This window comes from Typopeltis vanoorti, chromosome 12 (assembly GCF_054136105.1).
Source record: "Typopeltis vanoorti isolate ZY-2024b chromosome 12, IOZ_Tvanoo_1.0, whole genome shotgun sequence".
Lineage (NCBI taxonomy): Eukaryota > Metazoa > Arthropoda > Arachnida > Uropygi > Thelyphonidae > Typopeltis > Typopeltis vanoorti.
Window position 1 is genome coordinate 92,939,344 of NC_143560.1, and position 21,069 is coordinate 92,960,412.

The 21,069-nt window shown below is 36.5% G+C and overlaps 1 protein-coding gene across 1 annotated transcript in view; it reads left to right on the plus strand.

The window, feature by feature from the left end:
* The window catches only part of LOC150101006 (venom factor-like), a 697,967-nt gene that overhangs the window by 664,001 nt on the left and 12,897 nt on the right, over window positions 1-21,069 (plus strand). The window contains exons 40-41 of the mRNA XM_090401101.1: window positions 1,715-1,798; window positions 14,824-14,965. Of these exons, the coding sequence (XP_090257227.1) occupies window positions 1,715-1,798; window positions 14,824-14,965 (226 nt within the window). The remainder of the gene's footprint in view (window positions 1-1,714; window positions 1,799-14,823; window positions 14,966-21,069) is intronic.

Consider the following 21,069-nt stretch of genomic DNA (forward strand, 5'->3'; position numbering starts at 1 on the left):
AAGGATGCTCTTGTTTTAGCAATATGCTAGCCTTTTATAATAAAGTTACAAGAATATTAGATGAGGGAAAGGCATATACTGCAATTTTCTTAGATTTGGCAAAGGCATTTGACAGGGTGCCACATGATAAGCTGATATTTAAGTTGCAGCACATGGGTCTGGATGTCAGATTGGTCAACTGGATTCAGGATTGGCTGTCTGATAGGTATCAGAGAGTTGTGTATGGTGGAGCAGTTTCCAGGAGGCAGAAGGTTACAAGTGTCGTCCCACAGGGCTCAGTACTAGGACCTATATTGTTTAACCTTTATATCGATGACATTGCCAGTGGATTGCAAGGGATATTCCGTTGTTTGTGGATGATGCGAAGCTGGGAAGGATTATTAGTAATAGTGCAGATGTGGTAGCCCTGCAAGAGGATTTAAATAAGCTAGATAGATGGGCAAATGAATGGGGGGTATCAGTTTAATGCAGCAAAATGTAAGGTTTGCGAAACATCGATGGGATGCTGCATACTCTATGGTAGGAGTTATACTGTATAATAATAATAATCTTGTGCATTTTGCAAAATGCACCTAATGGTAATGTAACTATACCAGGGGGTGGACAAGTTCTAAGGTAATAAGAGCCAGATATAATACTCCAGTATAACTCCTCTATGGGAGGAGTTATACTGGAGGAAGTAGGGGAGACAAGAGATCTGGGGTTGATGATTGATAGAAACCTGAAGTTTAGGGGACATATTGCAAAGGTGATGAAGGTAACACAGAGGATTGCTGCAATTATGAGAAGGACACTGACCTGCAGAGATAAGAGGGTTATCATTCCGTTGTATAAGTCTCTGATCAGACCACACTTGGACTATTGTTCTCAGATTTGGTCCCCAGGATTTGAAGGGGATAAATTAACTGTGGAAAGGATACAAAGACGGATGACAAAGATGGTTTCAGGACTGTACAAGGATAGTTATGAGGATCGGCTGAGAGAATGTGGACTGCAGAGTTTGGTGGATAGAAGGAGAGGTGATATCATTGAGACTTTTAAACTGTTGAGAGGTGGTTACAGGGTTGACACTGGAGAGTTCTTTCGCTTGGTTGAACAGCGGGAAGGAGTGATGACAAGAGGCCATCCCTGGAAGTTACGAAAGGAAACTGTGAGCAAGAGGGTAAGGAGTGGTTTCTTTGTGTGGAGGGTGGTTGAGCTGTGGTGGGAGCGAGAACGGTCAGTGAGTTTAAAGAGTGGTATGATAGACTTTGTGTTTCTCAGGGGGGGACCTCCCCCGGAGAGTCTTTTGACTCCTTGGAGGCCTGAATAATAATAATAATAATAATAGTACCAGTGGTAGATAAAAGTCCAGGAATTCTAGAATTAAGTATGATATGTTTTCAAACCATACTGTCTGGCACTTTTTGCAAGCAAATCTATTATGCTTTCTGTAGATAGTTAATGAATCATTAGTGCAGCTGTCCACTCATGATTTTATATATATATATATATATGAGGTTATATATACAAATGTGCACACTAAATGCTGTTGATGAATCAGTAAATAACTACATGTAATACAATGTTGGTTTTATCAGTATTAATTAGTTCCATAAAATATTCCAAGAATGATAATTTTTATTCCTACAGTATGGAAAGGAAATGTTGAAAGAAAATATACTTTTTTTCCCTTTTCTTGCCCATAATAATTCTATAATTTTTATTCCTACAGTGTGGAAAGGAAAAGTTGAAAGAAAATACAAGAAGAATGGATTTTTGTTCATTGATTTCTTCATTATGAAAGTTTTGAAAGATGGTTTGTATTGTAATATTCTTATCTATTTTGATATTTAATTAGTATACTGAATATATACAATATGGTTGCATTTTATGCAAATTTGAAATAGTGCAATATAAAAAAAAATTCAGGTCTCAACTTGAATTTGTAATAAAAATCCTGAAAAAAAAAATAAAATAAAATCAGCAACAATCAAGTATGTACTTGAAAACTAGTGGGCGCAGTCTGTTTATGCTGTTATCACAAGGTGGCACTACTTAACTTGTACACAGAAATGTCAGTACATGTGTGCTATGCTGTTGTATACAAGTTTGTGCATTCTGTGAGAGATTTTGTTGATTATTGTATTGTTTTAACAGCCGCTATTATTATAATTTAAAATCTTTTTTATATCTCATAGTTGGTCTGGATGGCCGAGTGGTTAGTGTATCTGTTCCCCCCCCAACGGCATGGATGTTTGTGATTGTCTCTCACCTTTGTACATTTATTCATCAACGTATACACACTATCCTAAGATGGACTGGGTCACCATAGTAGTAGACCCAACCCTCCCACAATAGGAGAGAGAGAGAGGCCTTCACCCTGTAGTGGGTAGAAAAGACAGGCTGATCATCATATCATGTCATTAAATCATCATCATCACCATCAAATTCTTGCCATGTACCCTCAAGGGGTGTACAGGATATGATAGTACTACATGAAAAAAACTACATTATTACTAACTTCCTATCTACAATTTTCCTCCAAATCAGTTACTTGTCAAGACTCCAACATTATCAGATCTTATGTTTCTATTGTCTAAGGCACTTTGTACCGTATCAATCCACCTATATCTTAGTCTTCCTCTGGGTTGTTTTGCTGCCAACCTGGCAGAGAACACTTGTTTTGCTAATCTTTCCTCGCCCATTCTGTTTAAGTGACCATACTACCTGAGATTAGCTCTGCTAACGCATTCCTGGATGCTGACAATGTCAAGTTCTTTCCTAATATCCTCGTTTTTAATATGATATTGCCATTGATGCCATCTGTTCACATCTATAATCTTTCTCAGAACTATCATAGCTGCGGTCTCTAGTCTTTGGTCAAGTGTTTTACTTCTGACCCAGCTCTCAGATCCATAAGTTAAAACTGGTTTGAACACTGTCTTGTATACAGCTAATTTGGTGTTCCTACTAATTTCTCTCTTATTCCATATGAATTTATTCAATTGACTTCCCACCATACCAGCTTTGCTGATTCTGTCGTCGATTTCTATATTTAATTTACCATCTTCAGTAAAAATCGTGCCTAAGTAGCTGAAATGTTTTACTTGTTCCACAGGTTCTCCATTCACAACACAGTTGACATTTTCAATGATTCTGCCTATTTTCATTGCTGACCTTCATACCATATCTATTACAACAGCTATTAAATTTAGTCAGAGAATCTTGCAGACTTGTAGCGGATATATTTAGAAGTATAACATCATCCGCATAAAGTAAAGAGCTGACATTAACGTCTCCAATTTTGATATCATGTTTAATACCACTTTCCTTCATAATGTGATCCATATAGATAATGAATAACAGGGGGGATAATGTACATCCTTGCCTCACACCAGATTTAACATTAAACCACCTTCCTGTACTTCCTTCAATTCTAACTACTGACTTGCAACTCAAATAAAGACTAAGTATTGCTTGATATAATGCCCCATTGACACCATATAACTGCAGCGTATTGAATAGCTTCTCTCTTGGCACCTTGTCATATGCCTTTTCCAGATAGACAAAACTTAAATACAGATCTTTGTTATATTCCCATGCTTTCTCGACTATTTGTCGTAAAGTGAAGATCTGATCCTGACAACCTCTATTTGCCCTGAATCCAGCTTGTTCTTCACCAAGCTTTTAACCGTTTCTCAAGTATACTTGCATAGATCTTGCCAGGAACACTCAGTAGAGAAATTCATCTGTAATTCTCACATTCAGTTATTGAAGTATACCATACTTCAAGCCATCAAGCCTTTGAAGGCTTTTTCTATTTCAAGTATGGATATGTATTCCTGACTGCATGCCTGGTCAGTGTTTTTTACCACTGTGCTGTCATCACTGCTCGTTTCATTTAGCAATTTTTCAAAGTAATTACTCCATACTTCAAGGATATCTTTTTTCTCCTGTTTTCATGTCACCTTTATCATCTCTAACTCCTTTTACAGCACCCTTTCCTCCATTTCTAGGCTTCTTCAACAATCTCCAGAATATTTTGCCACCTTCTTGATATTTATTTTCTATATTCTTGCCAAGGTTCTCCCATGAATTTTGTTTAGCTAGTTTTACACAGTGTTTAGCATTCTTGCATTTGTCTCTATATTCTCTAAGAGCACAAGCTGACTTATTTGACAGGAACTTTTGATATGCTTTCTTCTTTTCCTTCACTGCCTCTTGAACTTCCTATTTCCACCAGTGAGTTCTGATTTTTTTATCCTTGCAGACAACCTCACCACATGCCTCTCTGGCAGAATCAATCAATGTTTTCTTAAGAGTTTGCCACTGAATCTCCAAGGTTTGATTCCTGTTCTCAAACTCTTTCATTTTTTCTTCAATAAGCTTTGTGTATTTCAGTCTGCAGTTCACATATGAGAACTTCTCAACTTTTATTCGCTTTAAAACTTTCTTACACGTTACTCTTTTCAATATGAAATTCAATTTTATCCTGCTCAAGACTAAATAGTGATCACTTCCAATTTCAAATCCTCTGTACATGCTGGTGTCCTGCACCAGGGAGAAAACATCACTATCAACAATAACATAGTCAATGAGACTTTTCTTATTCCTAGCCTCTTCTCTCCATGTGAATTTGTGCACATTTTTATGTTGGAACATGGTGTTAGTAATAACCAGTCCATGTTCTGAGCAGAAATTGAACAGATATTTGCCATTATTATTAGCTTTGCTCTTTTCTCCAAATTTTCCTAAAATATTTTTGTATGTCTCACAGTCATTTTCTACTCTGCTATTTAGATCCCCAACAAGGATCAACTTTTCCTTTTTCATTGTGTCAGTTGCTTTTTCTAAAGCCTCAAAAAAATTCCTCCTTCTACCTTAGTAGAACCTTCTGTGGGACCATAGGCACAAATAAGTCTCATTGTCCAGTTCCCCATTCTCATATTTGCCCACATTACTCTACTTGAGACTGACTGCCATTCAAGAAGATTAGCCTTGTATTTTGTGTTGAATACTATGGCTACTCCTTCTTTTCCTTGATTGTCATTGCCTGAATATAACATTTTGTATTTATTGCTCAGAAAGATCTCACCAGTTTTTGTCTCTTTTGTTTCAGTCACTCCTATTATGTCGATCTGGTATTTATCTAAGTCCTCAGCTAGCTTCATTTCTTTGCCATTCAGGCTTCTTATGTTGATTATACCGATCGTTAACTCTGGTGATATTGAGTTGGGATGTGCTTTCAGATTTGTTCCAGTAGCTGACTTTTTGCTGTTTGCCCTGGTTCCCTGGTGAAACAATAGTGGCCTTGTTTAACCGGGCGATGCCCCAGCCGGCATGAAATTTTGTCATGTTGTACCATCATTTTTTATTTTGGTTTAACCAATAAGAATACAATTTGGTCGGCTAAATCCCAAATTGCCAACCCATCCTTGTTCGTTCAGTATCCAAGTAGATACCCAACAGGGTGCACCATGAGAGGGTGAGGATTGGACATTAGGTCAGAAGCCCTGGTCGGTTCTCCGCATTCCTTTAAAGGCAATGTGGAGGTCTCCTCTCAGTTATACAGCTTTGACCCTTAAGAAGGCCTCTCTCTCTCCCACAATAATAGAGAGAGGCCTTCACCCTGTAGTGGGTAGAAAAGACAGGCTGATCATCATATCATGTCATTGAAGTGTCCATTAAGTTGTTTTGTTAGTGATGAAAACCACTCTCAAATCAATAATGTTGGAACAGAAATGAGATGTGATAAAACATCTATGTGGAAGGCTACACAACCACCATGATATACCATGCTGTTAATTTAGAAATCTCTCTCTACAAAATATTAGAGGTAATGCAGTGAAAAAAAGTAGCATTAAAGCAGTTATACCTTTAGTTCAAAAATATCATATAGCTTGACATCACTAATAATGAAAGCTATGCTTTCGACATGGCTGCAAGATCAACACCTGGCATATTGTGCACTTAAGCCAAGCTACCATTCGGTAACTGGCATAAAGTATTTTTGATTATGATATCATAATGTAATTAATGTAATAAAAGTGAAAATGACGTTAAAAAATTCATGCCAAAAACAAAAATATGCTACAGTTGTAAATTCATTCTCCATAATTTTGCATTTTTTCTTGTGAAAATAACTACTCTTGAATTATGTGAGGTCTTCAGGAATGCATCATTCTCATAAAATGAAGCTACACCATACAGTTTATTTTCATTTAGCATAATTTAAGAAAATTTGAATATCAAATATGACCAATATTATGAAAATAAAACTTTCTACTTAACAAATCCATGCTACCTAATATACAGAGTCATTTCTATACATTCTTGAATTGTAATTCGAACTGCTTTTTCTATAACCTTAGCAAAATAATATTAAATGATGGATATAATCACTTTTTAAGTTTTATTATCATTAATCAGGAACCTCGGTCTAGTCTTATAACTCACATTGCCTAAAACTCATTTACAGACAGTATGCATTCACCACTCCTATAGGCAAACAATTCCATTCACTCACTAAGCAAAAAAAAACTTTACATACTTGTTATTCAATTTCTAGGAATTATCCCTTGTTCTTCAAGATCATCAGCAATGACCAGTTGTTGCAGATGATCCCCTGGTGATAGAACATCACCAAACCTTTTCATGGGATATTCCATTGGCGGGCAAAATAGACTAGAGATCAGCTGTGGATCTAGACTGGCAGAATCCATACTGGTTGTTACTGATTGACTGGTAAGCGCCTCAAGGTAGTAAAGAAGTTGACTGCTGACTTTCTCCATGATTTTGGAGAGGATTGAGGTGATGGCAATTAGTTAATTGTTGGGTAGCAGTTTATTACCTATTTTCTTGAATAGGTTGGATATTGCTTGCTTTTTTGCATTGAGATAATTACCATTGGACTAAACTTTTTAATCTCCTAGCTGTTTAAGTATTCTGATGTCTTTTTGCCAGGAAACCATAAGAGAGAGATGGTATGAGGTGATTTGTTTTGATTATCTAGAAAGAGTTGGAGAAAAATAATAAATTTAGTTTAATCCTTTATCCAAGTGTGAGCAAACAAAGTTTGCGCCTGAAAATATCTTCAGGACTGAGGTAAGGTAGTACAACACCGGGAAACTCGCAGCAAAGGTAGATCAAGCTCTCAACTCCCTGTCTCAGTATCTCCCATAATGTACAGCACATCTCCTTGCAGACATGTATACTTCTATTCATTAAGGGAAGGGCCACTACCCATAACGGTTTCGACTTTTATTGAGGTCTTGTCAGTGGGAGCCAGGCCCAGAGTGGAGATACTAAGGCAGAAGCAATGGGAGAAGTCATCCTTACCTATAGGAGTTGCCAAAAGGTGTTCCACCTTATTATTAAATTATCTGGATTTAGAGAAAGATGTTTTAAAGTTTATTTTTCACTTGGTTAGACTATAATAAATTTAGTTTAATCACTGATGCCAGAAGGTCAGCTTTATCTTTGGGTGTTATACTAGTGGTACTATCTGAATAAAAGGGATGGAAGTGCATCATTAACATCCTTAGTGTTTGCAACAGGAAAATGTAATTTTTGTTTATACTCCTTAATCATAGAATCAGCATATAGTACTCTCTCTTCTTATTCCCCTCTCTTGCTATTTCATATTCTCTTTTCTCATCTCCTCTGTACCACTCACCTCACCAGATGTTTCTCCTTTCAACTCAAGCACGCTGTTTTTCTTATTATATCCACCTCATCTTCCTCTCGCTATTACATTGTCTTTCATATTTTGTTTGCCTTATTCATTCCCACAATTGCATTCATATTTACATTATGAATTATGTAAATGGTTGATTATGGTAAATGTCTCCCATCCATACCAAACACTCAATGCTCAGTGTATCATTTTTTCAGAAAGAGATCAGAAACATTTTGCTCAAACTGGATACCAAAAGGTCTCCTGGGCATGATGGCATTCCTCCAGCTGTCCTAAACATTTGTGCTCCAGAGTTGTGACTCCATATTGTGTCACCTTTTTTACAACTCTCTTATTTTACTGGTATACTCTGCAGTCTAGAAATTAGCTCACATTCAATTGTCCCTCAAAAAAGGTGACAAATCTATATGTTCAAACTACCATCCAATTTCTCTTACTCCAGTTTTTTTCCAAAGTAATGGAAAAAACTATTAACATTCAACGCTATTATCTTGAATGCTTTCGACTAATAAATGACTGCCAGTATGTATTCCAGCACTGTCAATCAACAGGTGATTTACCCAATTACTCAGTTAGTTGCCCTTAATATCGCCAAGGCTTTTGACTGGGTCTTGACACAAAGGCCTGTTAAGTAAACTCCCATCATTTGGTATGCTTTTCTGACTTATGAAGTTGAACTCTCAGCTCTCTGATGCTCATTTCAGGTGCTGGCAGATGGTTCTTTAAAGTATACAACCAATGCAGGGATCCTAGAAGACTTCTCTTACTCACCCTATTCCTACTGTATATAAATGATTCATTCCAGCAGACTACCAACTCAGTACATAGTTTTGCTGATGATAGCACATTGCATTACTCCTTTTCATTTGACAAATAGGGCAACACATAAATCACCACAGTCTACAGAGCTTAACCACTAATCTCCAAAATATTCGTTGCTGGGGCTTGGATAATCTTGTCAATTTCAATGCTGGCAAAATTCAGCTCTGCCTTATTTTCAACAAAAAAAGAACCCTTCTCTTCCAGCCTTACTTTTGAAAACACCCAAATCCCTATGCATGATGAAATATCAATTTCTTTTTCACTTGAGATATTACTTTAACTCCAGACTACTGCTAACTTCATACAAATCACAAATCCTTCTGCCCATTGAATAATGCTCTGACATCTGGGGGTGGTTCCCCTAAGATGCTGGACTCTGTACAGAAAAGGACACTAAAGCTGATTAATGACCCCCTCTCTCACTAATACACTTCACTAACGTACACATAGGCACTTTCCACTCTTTATACTTCTACAGCAACTGTTCAACAGATTTAGCATCAATAATACCCCATTCTCTGTCAAATTCATTCAAACAAACACACACAACATCTAATCAACACTTCCTCATGCTGTGTTTCCCAAAGAATACAATCCACAGCTTTTTAAGGTAAATGTGAACAAGTTCCTTCCTGTTCATCGATGGTATTATAGATTGACCAGATGGATGGGTTTCTATTTTAAAAAAAAAAAAAAAAAAAACATTCTCTACAACACTCACTGGCACCTCTCAAAACACATGCTCTTCCCCTTCTGACCCTCCATCTACACCTTCAGTAAGTACAAAACATTTCATAAACATCTCACCAAATCTGTCATGTTAAGTTCTCTAAACAATGTGTTGGTCACCATTGTTCTCTTTTCAGTTGGTGCTATATAAAATATACTAAGTTTGAACAATATGCAATAATAAATAATTGATTAAATTAAAAATGCCAAGGAATTATATTCTTGGTTTAATCCTTTATCCAAGTGTAAGCAAACAAAGGTTGCATATGAAGTCTCTTCACGACAGGGCTACTTGTATATAGCCCTGTCGTGAAGAGAATAGCCCTAGGCTAATGACTTCACATCAATTGCTTTAGTGTCTCATAATGCAAAGCGCACATCCTTTAGGATATGTATAATGCTATGCATTATGGAAAGGGCCACTATCCAGACCAGTTTCAATCTTTATTGAGGTCTCGTCAGTGGGAGCCAGATCCAGAAAAAAATACCAAGGTTGACATAATGCAGAAGTCATATATGACTTAAGACTAACATTTCTGGGTAGTGACCTGTCCCATAATGCATAGTATTATACACATCCTAAAAGATGTATGTGTGCTTTGTATTATAGGACACTAAAGCAATTGATGTGAAGTCATTAGCCTCTATATACAAGTAGCCGTGAAGAGATTTCACACACAACGTTTGTTTGCTTACACTTGGATAAAGGATTAAACCAAGAATATATTTCTTGGCATCATTAATTTATAGTATAACCAAGTGAAAAAACTTTAAACAAATAATCCTAAAACACTACAAATGAACATATTTCATTAATTAATTTAGAAAATTATTATTATTACGGGCAACTCCAGGGAGTCATTTGACTCATCGAGGGAGGCCCCAAATCATATTCATCATGGCTATTCGACATTCATACAGTATCTATCATACCTCGCCTTAAACTCATTCACTGTCACCGCATCCACCACAGACTCTGGCAGCCCATTCCACTCATTCATCACTCTAAAAGTAAAGAACCCAGCTCTATCACCTTTACTAACCACACTTTTGTCCAGTTTCCATGGATGTCCCCTACTCCTCCCACAACCAGCCCTGTTCTCAAAAATATCTTCTGAATTAATTTTATAGAAACCCTTCAGTAATTTGAATGTCTGAATCATATCTCCCCTCCTCTGCCTATCAACCAATTTTTGCAACCCACAAATCCTCAACCTGTTCTCATAAGGTTCATTCCACAGACCTGCTATCATCTTGGTCACTCGCCTCTGGATCCTCTCAACCTCCTCCCTATCAAGAAAAAACCTAGGTGACCAAATCTGGGCACAGTAGTCGAGATGGGGTCTTATCAAGGCTCAATACAGAGGAACAATAACCTGCTTGTCAATGTATTCTTCAGCAACCAAGTGATTTGGTGAGCAGATTTGGCCACTTTTGCAATGTGCCCCCTAAACTTCAACTCCTTATCCACCAACACTCCTAAATCTCATGCCTCATGAATTTCCTGGAGTACAGTTCCACCAACATGGTAAACTGCTGCTAATCTTTTCACCCCAAAATTTATAACCTTACATTTTGCCACATTAAATTGACATCCATTCTCCTTAGCCCAGACCTCCAATCTATCCAAATCTTCTTGCAAAATTTTGACATCATCTTCATTCACTATTGCCCTACCCACCTTTGCATCATCTGCAAACAAATGAACTGTTCCTTTCAGATCTTTTCCTATATCATTAATGAACAAATTAAACAGCAGTGGTCCAAGAACAGATCCTTGTGGCACACCACTAGTCACAGGCCGTCTTGTGAACTCTACTCCTGAATAAACCACCCTCCTATCCATCTCACCAACCCTATATCCATCCCCATATGCTGCAATTTACTGATCAGAATTCCATGTGGTATCCTGTTAAAGGCCTTAGCAAGGTCCAGTAGAATCACTGTAAACCCATTACCATTCCAGTTCAGCCATCCCTGTGTTATAATACGTGAGCAAGTTACTGAGGCATGACCTACCCTTCACAAAAACCATGCTGTCACCGATACAGTATCCCATTTTCTTCTATCCAATCTTATATTTTCCTCTTGACTATTTTCTCCAAGACTTTGATAATGATTCCTGTTATGCTGATTGGCCGGTAATTTTCAACAGCAGTCTTGGAACCACCTTTATGCAGCGGAACTATTTTCCCCTCTTTCCACCCCCTTGGGACTGACCCAGATCTGAGGCTCAAATTAAACAAAATGGTCAAGGGCACTGACAATTCTTTAGCCGCTTAACGTACGACACGAGCTGGTATACCATCCAATCCCACAGATGTATTGACATTGAGGTTCTGTAATAGACTAGTACCTCTACTTCACTCATCCCAATTCCAGTATAAGCTGTTGGTTCTTCCATTCCTGCAATGTCACCACCTGGATGATATACTCTTGCAAAGTGCTCGCTGAGTAATTCCACTATATCGACTGATTCAGTTACCTCCCTACCCTCCGCATTTTTTAAGATCATTCTACCATGAACATTTTTCCTTTTACTTGCAACATATTGAAAAAACTGTTTGGGATTCTCTTTAGCCTGCATGGCCAATTTTCTTTCGTAATCCACTTTTGTTTTTCTTACCGCCCTTGTTACCATCCTGGCCCGAGCTTTATACTGTTCCTGTGCTTGCTGGTCCTCTTTCTCCTTAAATTCCCTCCACAATTGTTTCTTTTTTTGCAGCTCAAGCTTAATAGTGTTATTCATCCATTTAACCCCTACTTGATTTATTATTCAGACTCTTGGTATACAGTCAACCATTGCCTCCTGCAAACACTTCTTAACCACCTCCCATGCACTATCAACATCCAGCTCTTGCAGTTTTACATGCCATGGCACTGAGCCAAGCACACACCTAAGCTTGTCATACTCACCAGCCTGGTAATTCCACATGTACCCTGTCTTAATTGTAACTTCCACTTCTTTAGCCACCTCCCAAGTCATGACTTTATGGTCACTCTCACCAATTGGTGGCAACATGGTCAGGTTCGTTACAGCCACATTCTCAGTCGCAATTACTAGGTCAAGCACTCTCTGCCACCTGGTATTTTCCACTACATGCTGCCGCAGATAGTTGTCCCTTAATAACCGCATAAAATCCAATTGCTTCCTCCTATGTGCCCTCTTCTCTTTCCAGTCAGTGTTACCATAATTGAAATCACCCATAATAATTACCCTCCTTCCACTCATATCTTCTATTTGCCTATGCATACTATTCCCACCGTCTATTCTATCACCTGGTCCATAGTAGCACCCAATTGTATATTTTGTTCTGCTAGATTCTATCTCACACCAAACAGCCTCAAATGTGCTCTTTTCTCTATTCTGCAGTTCAACTTCTATACTCCTTGGCTGCAACTCATCAGCTATCATCAATAACACTCCTACCCCCTTTTTTATTCACCCTGTCACTCCTGAATACGCTATACCCGTCGCATTCAATCCCACTAGCTTTATCATATTCTGTCAGCCATGTTTCACTAATACCAACAACCTGTCACCTGGAAGTGCAAACCAAGGCCAAGAACTCTTCCTTCTTGTTCCTAATACTCCTGGCATTAGTGTACATGAATTGCAGAAGCCTATGAGTCCCATCCCTACTTTGAAAGAAGAATATTACTTATCTTATTGTACCATGCTGATGGCAGCTTACCATCTACCCAATCATCCTCATTTATAATAGTAAAATGGTGCACTTTTAGAGAATTAAGAGTTTTTAGTTTGATGTTGTGAGCAGTCAGATTCACTCCATGCTCTAAATTGTTCATTTGCTGAACAGAGATGTACATATTCTTTTTAAACTCACTCTACCATGCACAGTAACAATATTACTTCCGTAGAACAGTTATGTTGTTGTGCATGCAAAAATAGTAATGTAATGCTTTCAGTGAGTGACTGCTGAAATCCAGCTTCTCAGAATAGTTTTATTGTAAATGTAAGTGGCACCACTGAAGGAAGCTGAATATTTTTTGAATGCTTAAAACTAAATCACATGCTTTAAACATTAAACAGAAAATTTTAACTGTAGAATTAAGAATCCCAGCTTTGACTATTTAGATAAAATGTAGAAGAATTTGGTAGGACCCAGCCTAATCATTATGCTACTTTTAGTTATAACAAAAAACTGTTAATCAAATTTAATGGCTGTAGAACTTAGAGTAAGAGGAAGATATGGATTTTACCTAAATGATAGTAACTTAAGGGTTAGTGTAATTGTTTTCTCTGAACAGACAAAATTAAGAACAAGTGCAGAAATTTGTGGACAGACTTATGTGTTCGTCGAACATGTTGTTTATTATTTTAACAGTATAATAGAACACAGAAACTAAGTAAATAATTGATTTATTAACTTGATGCTGATATTTCGCTGGTATTATAACCAGCATCTTCAGAGCACAAAAACACTGTTTGTCACAATACGCGAGACTAAAACCACATGGTGTACATTAACAAAATTGTAGCAGCAACACAAAGACTAGAGTCCTGATTATAATATGCTGGTTATAATACCAGCGAAATATCAGCATCAAGTTAATAAATCAATTATTTACTTAGTTTCTGTGTTCTATTATACCGTTAAAATAATAAACAACAAGTGCAGAAATTATCTAAGGATATTGTTAAAAGAGTGCAATTTTAGAATACAGATCTAAACAGAAAATTTCCTTCCCATTGATGCTTTCAGATGTACACGAAACATCTTCAAAGTTATTTTGATATAATCATTTTGCATAATTTAGTTGCTAAATGTGGCCTGATATAAAACAAAATTGAAGTGGATGTTAAAGATTAACATTATTTCAGTCGAATGTTTCTAGAAACTGTTTGGCTTTGAAATAATGTTGGATGTTTAATATCCACTTTTCCTATGTAATGTTGCATCACTGAAATGAAGCTAAGGTAACTCCAATGCCAAGGATTATATTCTCATAAGATCTCAGGTCAAATTTTATGAAACTTTCATTAGTTTCTACAAACATTCAACTTTGAAATAATGTTAGATCTTCAATATCCACTTTTTCTATGTAATTTTACATTTTCAAAATGAAAATGTAAAATTACATATCGTATGACTTTCTTTAGTAATCAAAATTGAAATGGTTTCATAAATTGTAGTAAAGATCTCCAAAACATGTTCTGAAAGTTTGATGTTATATAGAAATGGACAGACAGACAAAGTGATCTTAATACATTATGGATTATTGCAAAATGAAAAATGGAACACCAAAAATAAGTTTCTTCTGTATATCAAATGTCTAGTTATGCAATTACTATCATCTTATACCAGTAGCATACCTAAACATTTGAGACTCATAGCTATGATGTTTAATTTATAGTCATTTTCTGTATCAAGGATGTTTGGAAAAGCAATGTCTTTGTTGTTTAACAAAGTAATGTAGTTGCAAACTGTACTCTAGCATGATATTAAAAACATTTCAAAATTTACATTTATTTTAATATATATTCTCATTATTAAAAAAATAGGCACTTCTTTTATGCATGTCCTTATTAATATTTGAAATATGATAATGTTTATTAAATTTTCCTATAGGTGTTGAACATGACTTAGTTGATCAAACTAGAACATTAATGTCACGAGAAACATGTGGCACTGCAAGCCTTATAAAAGGTAAAGCGTATATCATTATGGGGAAGGATGGTGAGAAACAGGAGGATGAACATGGAGAACTTTGGTGAGTAGATGAGTAAAATTTTGTGTGTGTATATAAACACAGACACACACACACACACACATAAAGGGGTGTCATTGAGATTTGGATGAACTGGCTACATCCATTACATTTACTGAAATTTTGCTGTTCATCCAGATTTCAAATTTCAGTTTTTCAATTACATTAATACGTATATTATTATCAACATTTGACCTCCATAGTCAGAGACTCATCATGGAGAGGTATTCACTATTGCATGCAATGCTCATCCAACCACATATTAAACTGATTCAGTGTCCACATCCACAACACGCTCAGACATTGCATTCCCCTCACCAACCACCCTCCTTATACAGTTTCCAGCAATGGCCTCTTGTTCTACTCCTATTCTATGAAAAATCTCTTCCATGTCTACCTGATAACAACCCCTGACCAGCTTTTATGTCTCAGTGATATCATCTCCCCTCTTCCTCCTATTCACGAGGCTCTGCAACTTACATTCTCTCAATCTGTCCTCATCCTCCACATTCCAAAGACCACTTACTACCTTTGTGAATATTCCCTATATCCTTTCCAACATATCCTCATAACCAGGAAAACCTGACTACCAAATCTGTGCACAATAATCCATATGAGGCCTGATCAAGGCCTTATACAATGGAATCATAACCTCTCTATTTATGCATGTCGGGGTTCTCCACATCATTGCCATTATTCAATGTGATGTCTTCACAACTTGTGCAATGTGGCCCCTGAATTTCAGGTCCTAGATCTCTCATCTCCTCTACTTCTGTTAAAGTTTCCCCACCAAGTATATACTTTGCATCCCACCGTTGCTTACCAAATCTCAAAACCTTACACTTGGCAACATTGAACTTGCCTGCCCATTCATGCAATCTATTCAAGTCCCCTTGTAAGGCATTAACATCAGCCTGACTGTGTATTGCTCTCCCCAGTTTTGCATCATCCGCAAACAGCTGGATATCACTAGTTAAACCCGACCCAATATCATTAACATACAAATTGAACAACAATGGTCCCAAAAGTCAGGTTATAGCATGAAAAGCAAAAATATGTATATAATATTTTCTATTACGTATGAATATTTATTTTTAAATAAATTTTTAAATTTCATGGGAGCTGTGTGTAGGAATTTGTACAGATGGTGCTCCATTAAAGGATTTGTTAACCTTTAACAGAGTGTAGACATAATATTTGGGTTTATTTTCTTTGCAAGTCCATGCAAAGAAAATAAACCCAAATATTATGTCTACACTCTGTTTTTTGCATAGAGAATCCCTAGTTTCTCTATGCAATATTAAAACCTGTACTAGACCAAGTTGTAAATATGGTAAATAACATCAAGTCAAGACCTTTAAAAGCATGCCTTTTTAAAAAACTTTGCATATCTATGGAAGCCAAGTATGAATCTTTGCTTTTACACACTGAAATAATATGGTTATCCAGGGGTAAAGTGCTATTCTGAATTTTAGAACTTAAGAATGAATTATTGGCCTTTTTTTTCAAAATGAAGGTACAGATGCTTTTGTAAAATGTCTTCAAAATGATATTTAGTGTGCTAAAATGGCATATTTAGCTGATATTTTTAATTACTTAAATAGCATTAATACACATATCCAAGGGAAAAATTAAAATATTTTGACATCCACTGACAAATTATCAGCTTTTCAGAATAAAGTATCTCTTTGGGACAACCGCATATCAGAAAAAAATACAGTAGATATGTTTCCTTCTCTCCATAATAAAAATGTTGAGGGAATTATTTCCATTATAACAGAACATTTAACAATATTGGAAGAAAAGATTTCAAGTTACTTTCCTTCCTTAAATATACACAATTATGACTGGATACAAAATCCATTTGGCACAGTTAATGCATCGAGTTGTGAATTTTCATTACAAGAAGAAGAACAACAATTAGTTATCTTGTCAACAGATCGTACTCTAAAAATGAAATTCTCTGAAATAACTCTAGGAATTTTGGATTTTTGTCCAAGACGAATACCCAGCTCTCTCTCCACAAGGCACTGCAAATTTTGTTACGGTTTTCAACACCAACCAATATAAAAACTAAAAGATAAAAGACTTACTAATATAGACAAAGAGAATGAGGATAGCTACATCACATATTAGACTTGATATTGCTGAAATCTACAAAAACTGACAAGCTCAAGTATTGCATTAAAATAATTTCCATTTTTATAAAGGCAAGTCCATGCATATTTTTATTGTTAGTTTTATGGCCTAATGCTTTTGGTGTTCCCCAAATTTTTCTTATAATCAAAAGTGCTCCATGACTTTGAAAAGGTTAAGAACCACTGATTTATACTGTTAAATGAATCCAGGAAATATTTCAGCATAAAGTTGATTAATACGGAAGCTAGCCTTCGTGAAATTTTAGTACTTAATACCAGGGTTGGCTGATATGCTCACTCTCTGACCAGCAGGTTATGAGTTCAAGCTCACATATTTAGGCAGTAGAGGAATTTCATCACTCAGTTGTGAACACCACATCCCATTTATTATTTCTGAAGTGACTGGAGTTTTTGTTTCTAAAGCAGGATTTATATGAGTATTCTATGGAACCAAAAGACTCATTGCGAGAGATCCATTGTATTCGTTAACACATTACCTATCATACATCTCCTTAAACCTATTCATTGTTGGGGCACTCACAACCACTTCTGGCAATCCATTCCGCTCTCCAAGTAAAGAACCTAGTCTGCACACCCATACAACCACACTCTTAGACAACCTCCAAGTATGACCCCTTGTTTTTCCCCCTAGTCCCATGTATTGAAAAATTTCTTCTGTGTCATTCTTATAAAATCCCCTTAGTAAATACGTTTCTATCATATCCCCTCTCCTCTGCAAACCCACATGCCCTCAGTCTGTCCTCATAGGGAACATTCCACAGACCAGCTGTGAAATGTTCTCTGAGTCCTCTCCGCCACCTCCCAATCCCCAAGAAACACAGGTGGTCAAATATGTGTACAGTAGTCAATATGTGGATGAATCATAGCCTCCCTATCTTAACTTGTCTGTGTGTTCTTCAGCATCCAAGTAATCCTCTGAACTATTTTGCCAATGCTTGCATTATGTCCTCTGAATTTCAAATCTCTATCCACCATCATCTCCAGTTCTAGCCTCAATCAATTCCTGTAAACTAGTACCATCAATGATACAAAGTGTGTAATATTTTCATCCTGAATTACATAACCTTACATTTTACAACATTGAATTGACCACCTCTGGCAATCCATTCCACTCTCCAAGTAAAGAATCTGGTCTGCACACCCTTACAACCACACTCTTAGACAGCTTCTAAGTGTGACCCTTTGTTTCCCACACTGCCAATTTATTCAAATCATCCTGTAAGATATCTACATCATCGGCAAACAAATGAATATTCCTCCCCCCTTCTGCTTATATCATTAATGTATAAATTAAAGAGTAGTGGTCGTAGCGCAGAGTCCTGGGAAAACTACACAAGTCACTCTCCTTTGCTTCGATTCCACTCTGCCATACACTACCCGCTGATGTTATTCTTTCAGCCACCTCTATACATTCCCATTTGCTCTAACTTATGTAATAGTTTTCCATGCATTATTCTGTGAAATGCCTTTGCAAAGTCCTGCAGTATATCCTTCCACCATTACTGAATTTTACTTTTAACCAAGTTTTCCAGTACCTGTCAGATTCCAGGAGGTTGACTATCATGAGCTTCCACCATGTACAGTTTTGTGCTTCTCTTTTGCATTCTTCATCCTTTTAGTTTATTTTCACAATATTTTGATATTGTCCAGGTTTCTGCTCCATACGTAGCATTTGGACAGCCTAGTTTTTGTGTGGATTTTCATGGTAATGAAGGTTGATCTATCAATTTCTATTCTTCTTAATATCTCCTTATCACACTTTCCATTCTCTGTAATTAGTTGACCCAAATATATATAACTCTTTACTTGATCTTAATATTTATATCGGGTATTTTCCCTTTGTTACCAGCATGGGTTTAGTTTTTTTGAAGTTGAAATTAAGTCCATATTTTTCACTTAGCTTCAGAGTCTCTTCTAGTAGGTTTTGAAGATCTTTTTAATTTCAGCTAGCAGTACTGTATCATCTGCATATCTTAAGTGTTTATAATCCTGCCTCCTATGCTGACTGCTTTAAATTCTTCTAATTGCTGGAAGATATTTTCAGTATAGAGGTTAAACAATATAGGAGAAAGAACACAGCCTTGTCTGCCACCCTTCTTTACTGAGAATTCTGCCGAGACTTCTCTTGATATTTTTATTGAGGCAGTTTGCTCCCAATATAGATTTATCAGTAATCTGGTATCTTTACCATCTACTCCTAAATTTCTGATGCATTTGATTAGTTATTCATGTTGTATATTGTCAAAGGCCTTTGTGTAGTCAATAAAACATAAGTACTTTAACCACCATTCCACAAATACTAATTAGTCTGTAATTTTCTACTTCTGTCTTGGAGCCACCTTTATGTAATAGAACTATCTTACCCTCTTTCCACTCCAGTGAAACCTTGCCAGAGTTGAGACGAGACTTAGATTGAACAACTTCATCAAAGGCAATGCCAGTTCACTTGCACATTCTCGTAGCATACAAGCTGACATAGTGTCCATGCCCACTGCTGTATTCACACTGATGTTTTTCAATATACTGAATACCTCCATTTCATCTAACTCAATGCTCACATCAGTCTTTGTCACCTCAATAACTGCAAAGTCACCTCCTGGATGATATACCCTTGCAAAGTGATCAGTTAGTAACTGAACTATTTCTTCGCTTGTCACTTTCTTACCATCAGTACTGAGTAAAGTTATCTTTCCATAATCATTCTTTCTCTTACTTGCTATGTAGCGAAAAAGCTCTTTTGAATTTACTTTGGCCTGCTTAGCTAATTTTCTCTGAAAATCTGAGAAAATTAGTTACCCTTCTTGCTTGTGCTTTATATTGCTCATGGGTATGCTGATCACCTTATTATTTATATTCCTTCCATAATGCTTTCTTTCTTTGCAGCTCCTCCTATTCATCTACTTAATTCCTACTTGGTTTATCCTCCTGACCCTAGGTATGCACTCTGATACTGCCTTGCTCAAACAATCCTTGACTGCTTCCCATGAACTAATGACATTCATTCTATGTAGTTTCTTATGCCATAGCACTGAGCCAAGTTGCCTCTTAAGTTTGTCATAATTGTCAACTTTGTAGTTATCCAATGCAGTTATTACAAAAAAAAAAAATCAAGCAGTGATGAACTGACCACTCCTAAGTCAGTCTGATAAAACCAATAATAGACATAGCACTACATGTTAGATTTGTTTTTCTCCTATTTTGTATAGGCTGCAATGTGTTGATTTACACCCAAGTTACATCATTCTTTCTGTAATATATATATATATATATATATATATTACAGAAATATATATATTAAATTTTCCTGCCATTCATCAAATGGAAAACTCTGCTCCTATTTTTGAAATATATTACAAAAATAGGGAGTATTAGTGACATAACTGTATCATCAGGATAGGAAGAAATGTTATCACACACTGACTATGGATGGACTACTCAGTCCATTCCAAAGGTTAGAAAAAATGAGGAAGGTTCACGAGAGAAGAAAGAACATTCATTTCTACAACCTCTATAAGATAGAGATTCTGGCAAAAATAACAAAGATGAAAGCATTAACATCACTTAACCCTTGATAAACATGCTAGAACTATACCTCCCAAAGAAGCAAGCATAATGCATTTTTCAAGAAACAAAATGATATGGAAATTTAGACTGGGAAGCATGTCTAAAAGAGAAAGAAGGATACAAATCCTTTGTATACAAGAAACAAGATTCTTATTATTTTTCAGGCATCTCCATGGAATCAAAGACTCATTGTGGAAGATAGGTATCATGCAATGACTGATTAGAGCCTATCATACCTCTTCTTGAACTTATTCCCAATGATGCACTCACAGCTACCTCTGGCAATCCATGCAGCATCCTCCAAGCAAAAAATTAAGTCCAATCACCTTTGCTAACCACACTCTTATACCATTCAAGGGGTGAACCTTTGTTCTCTTCCTTCCT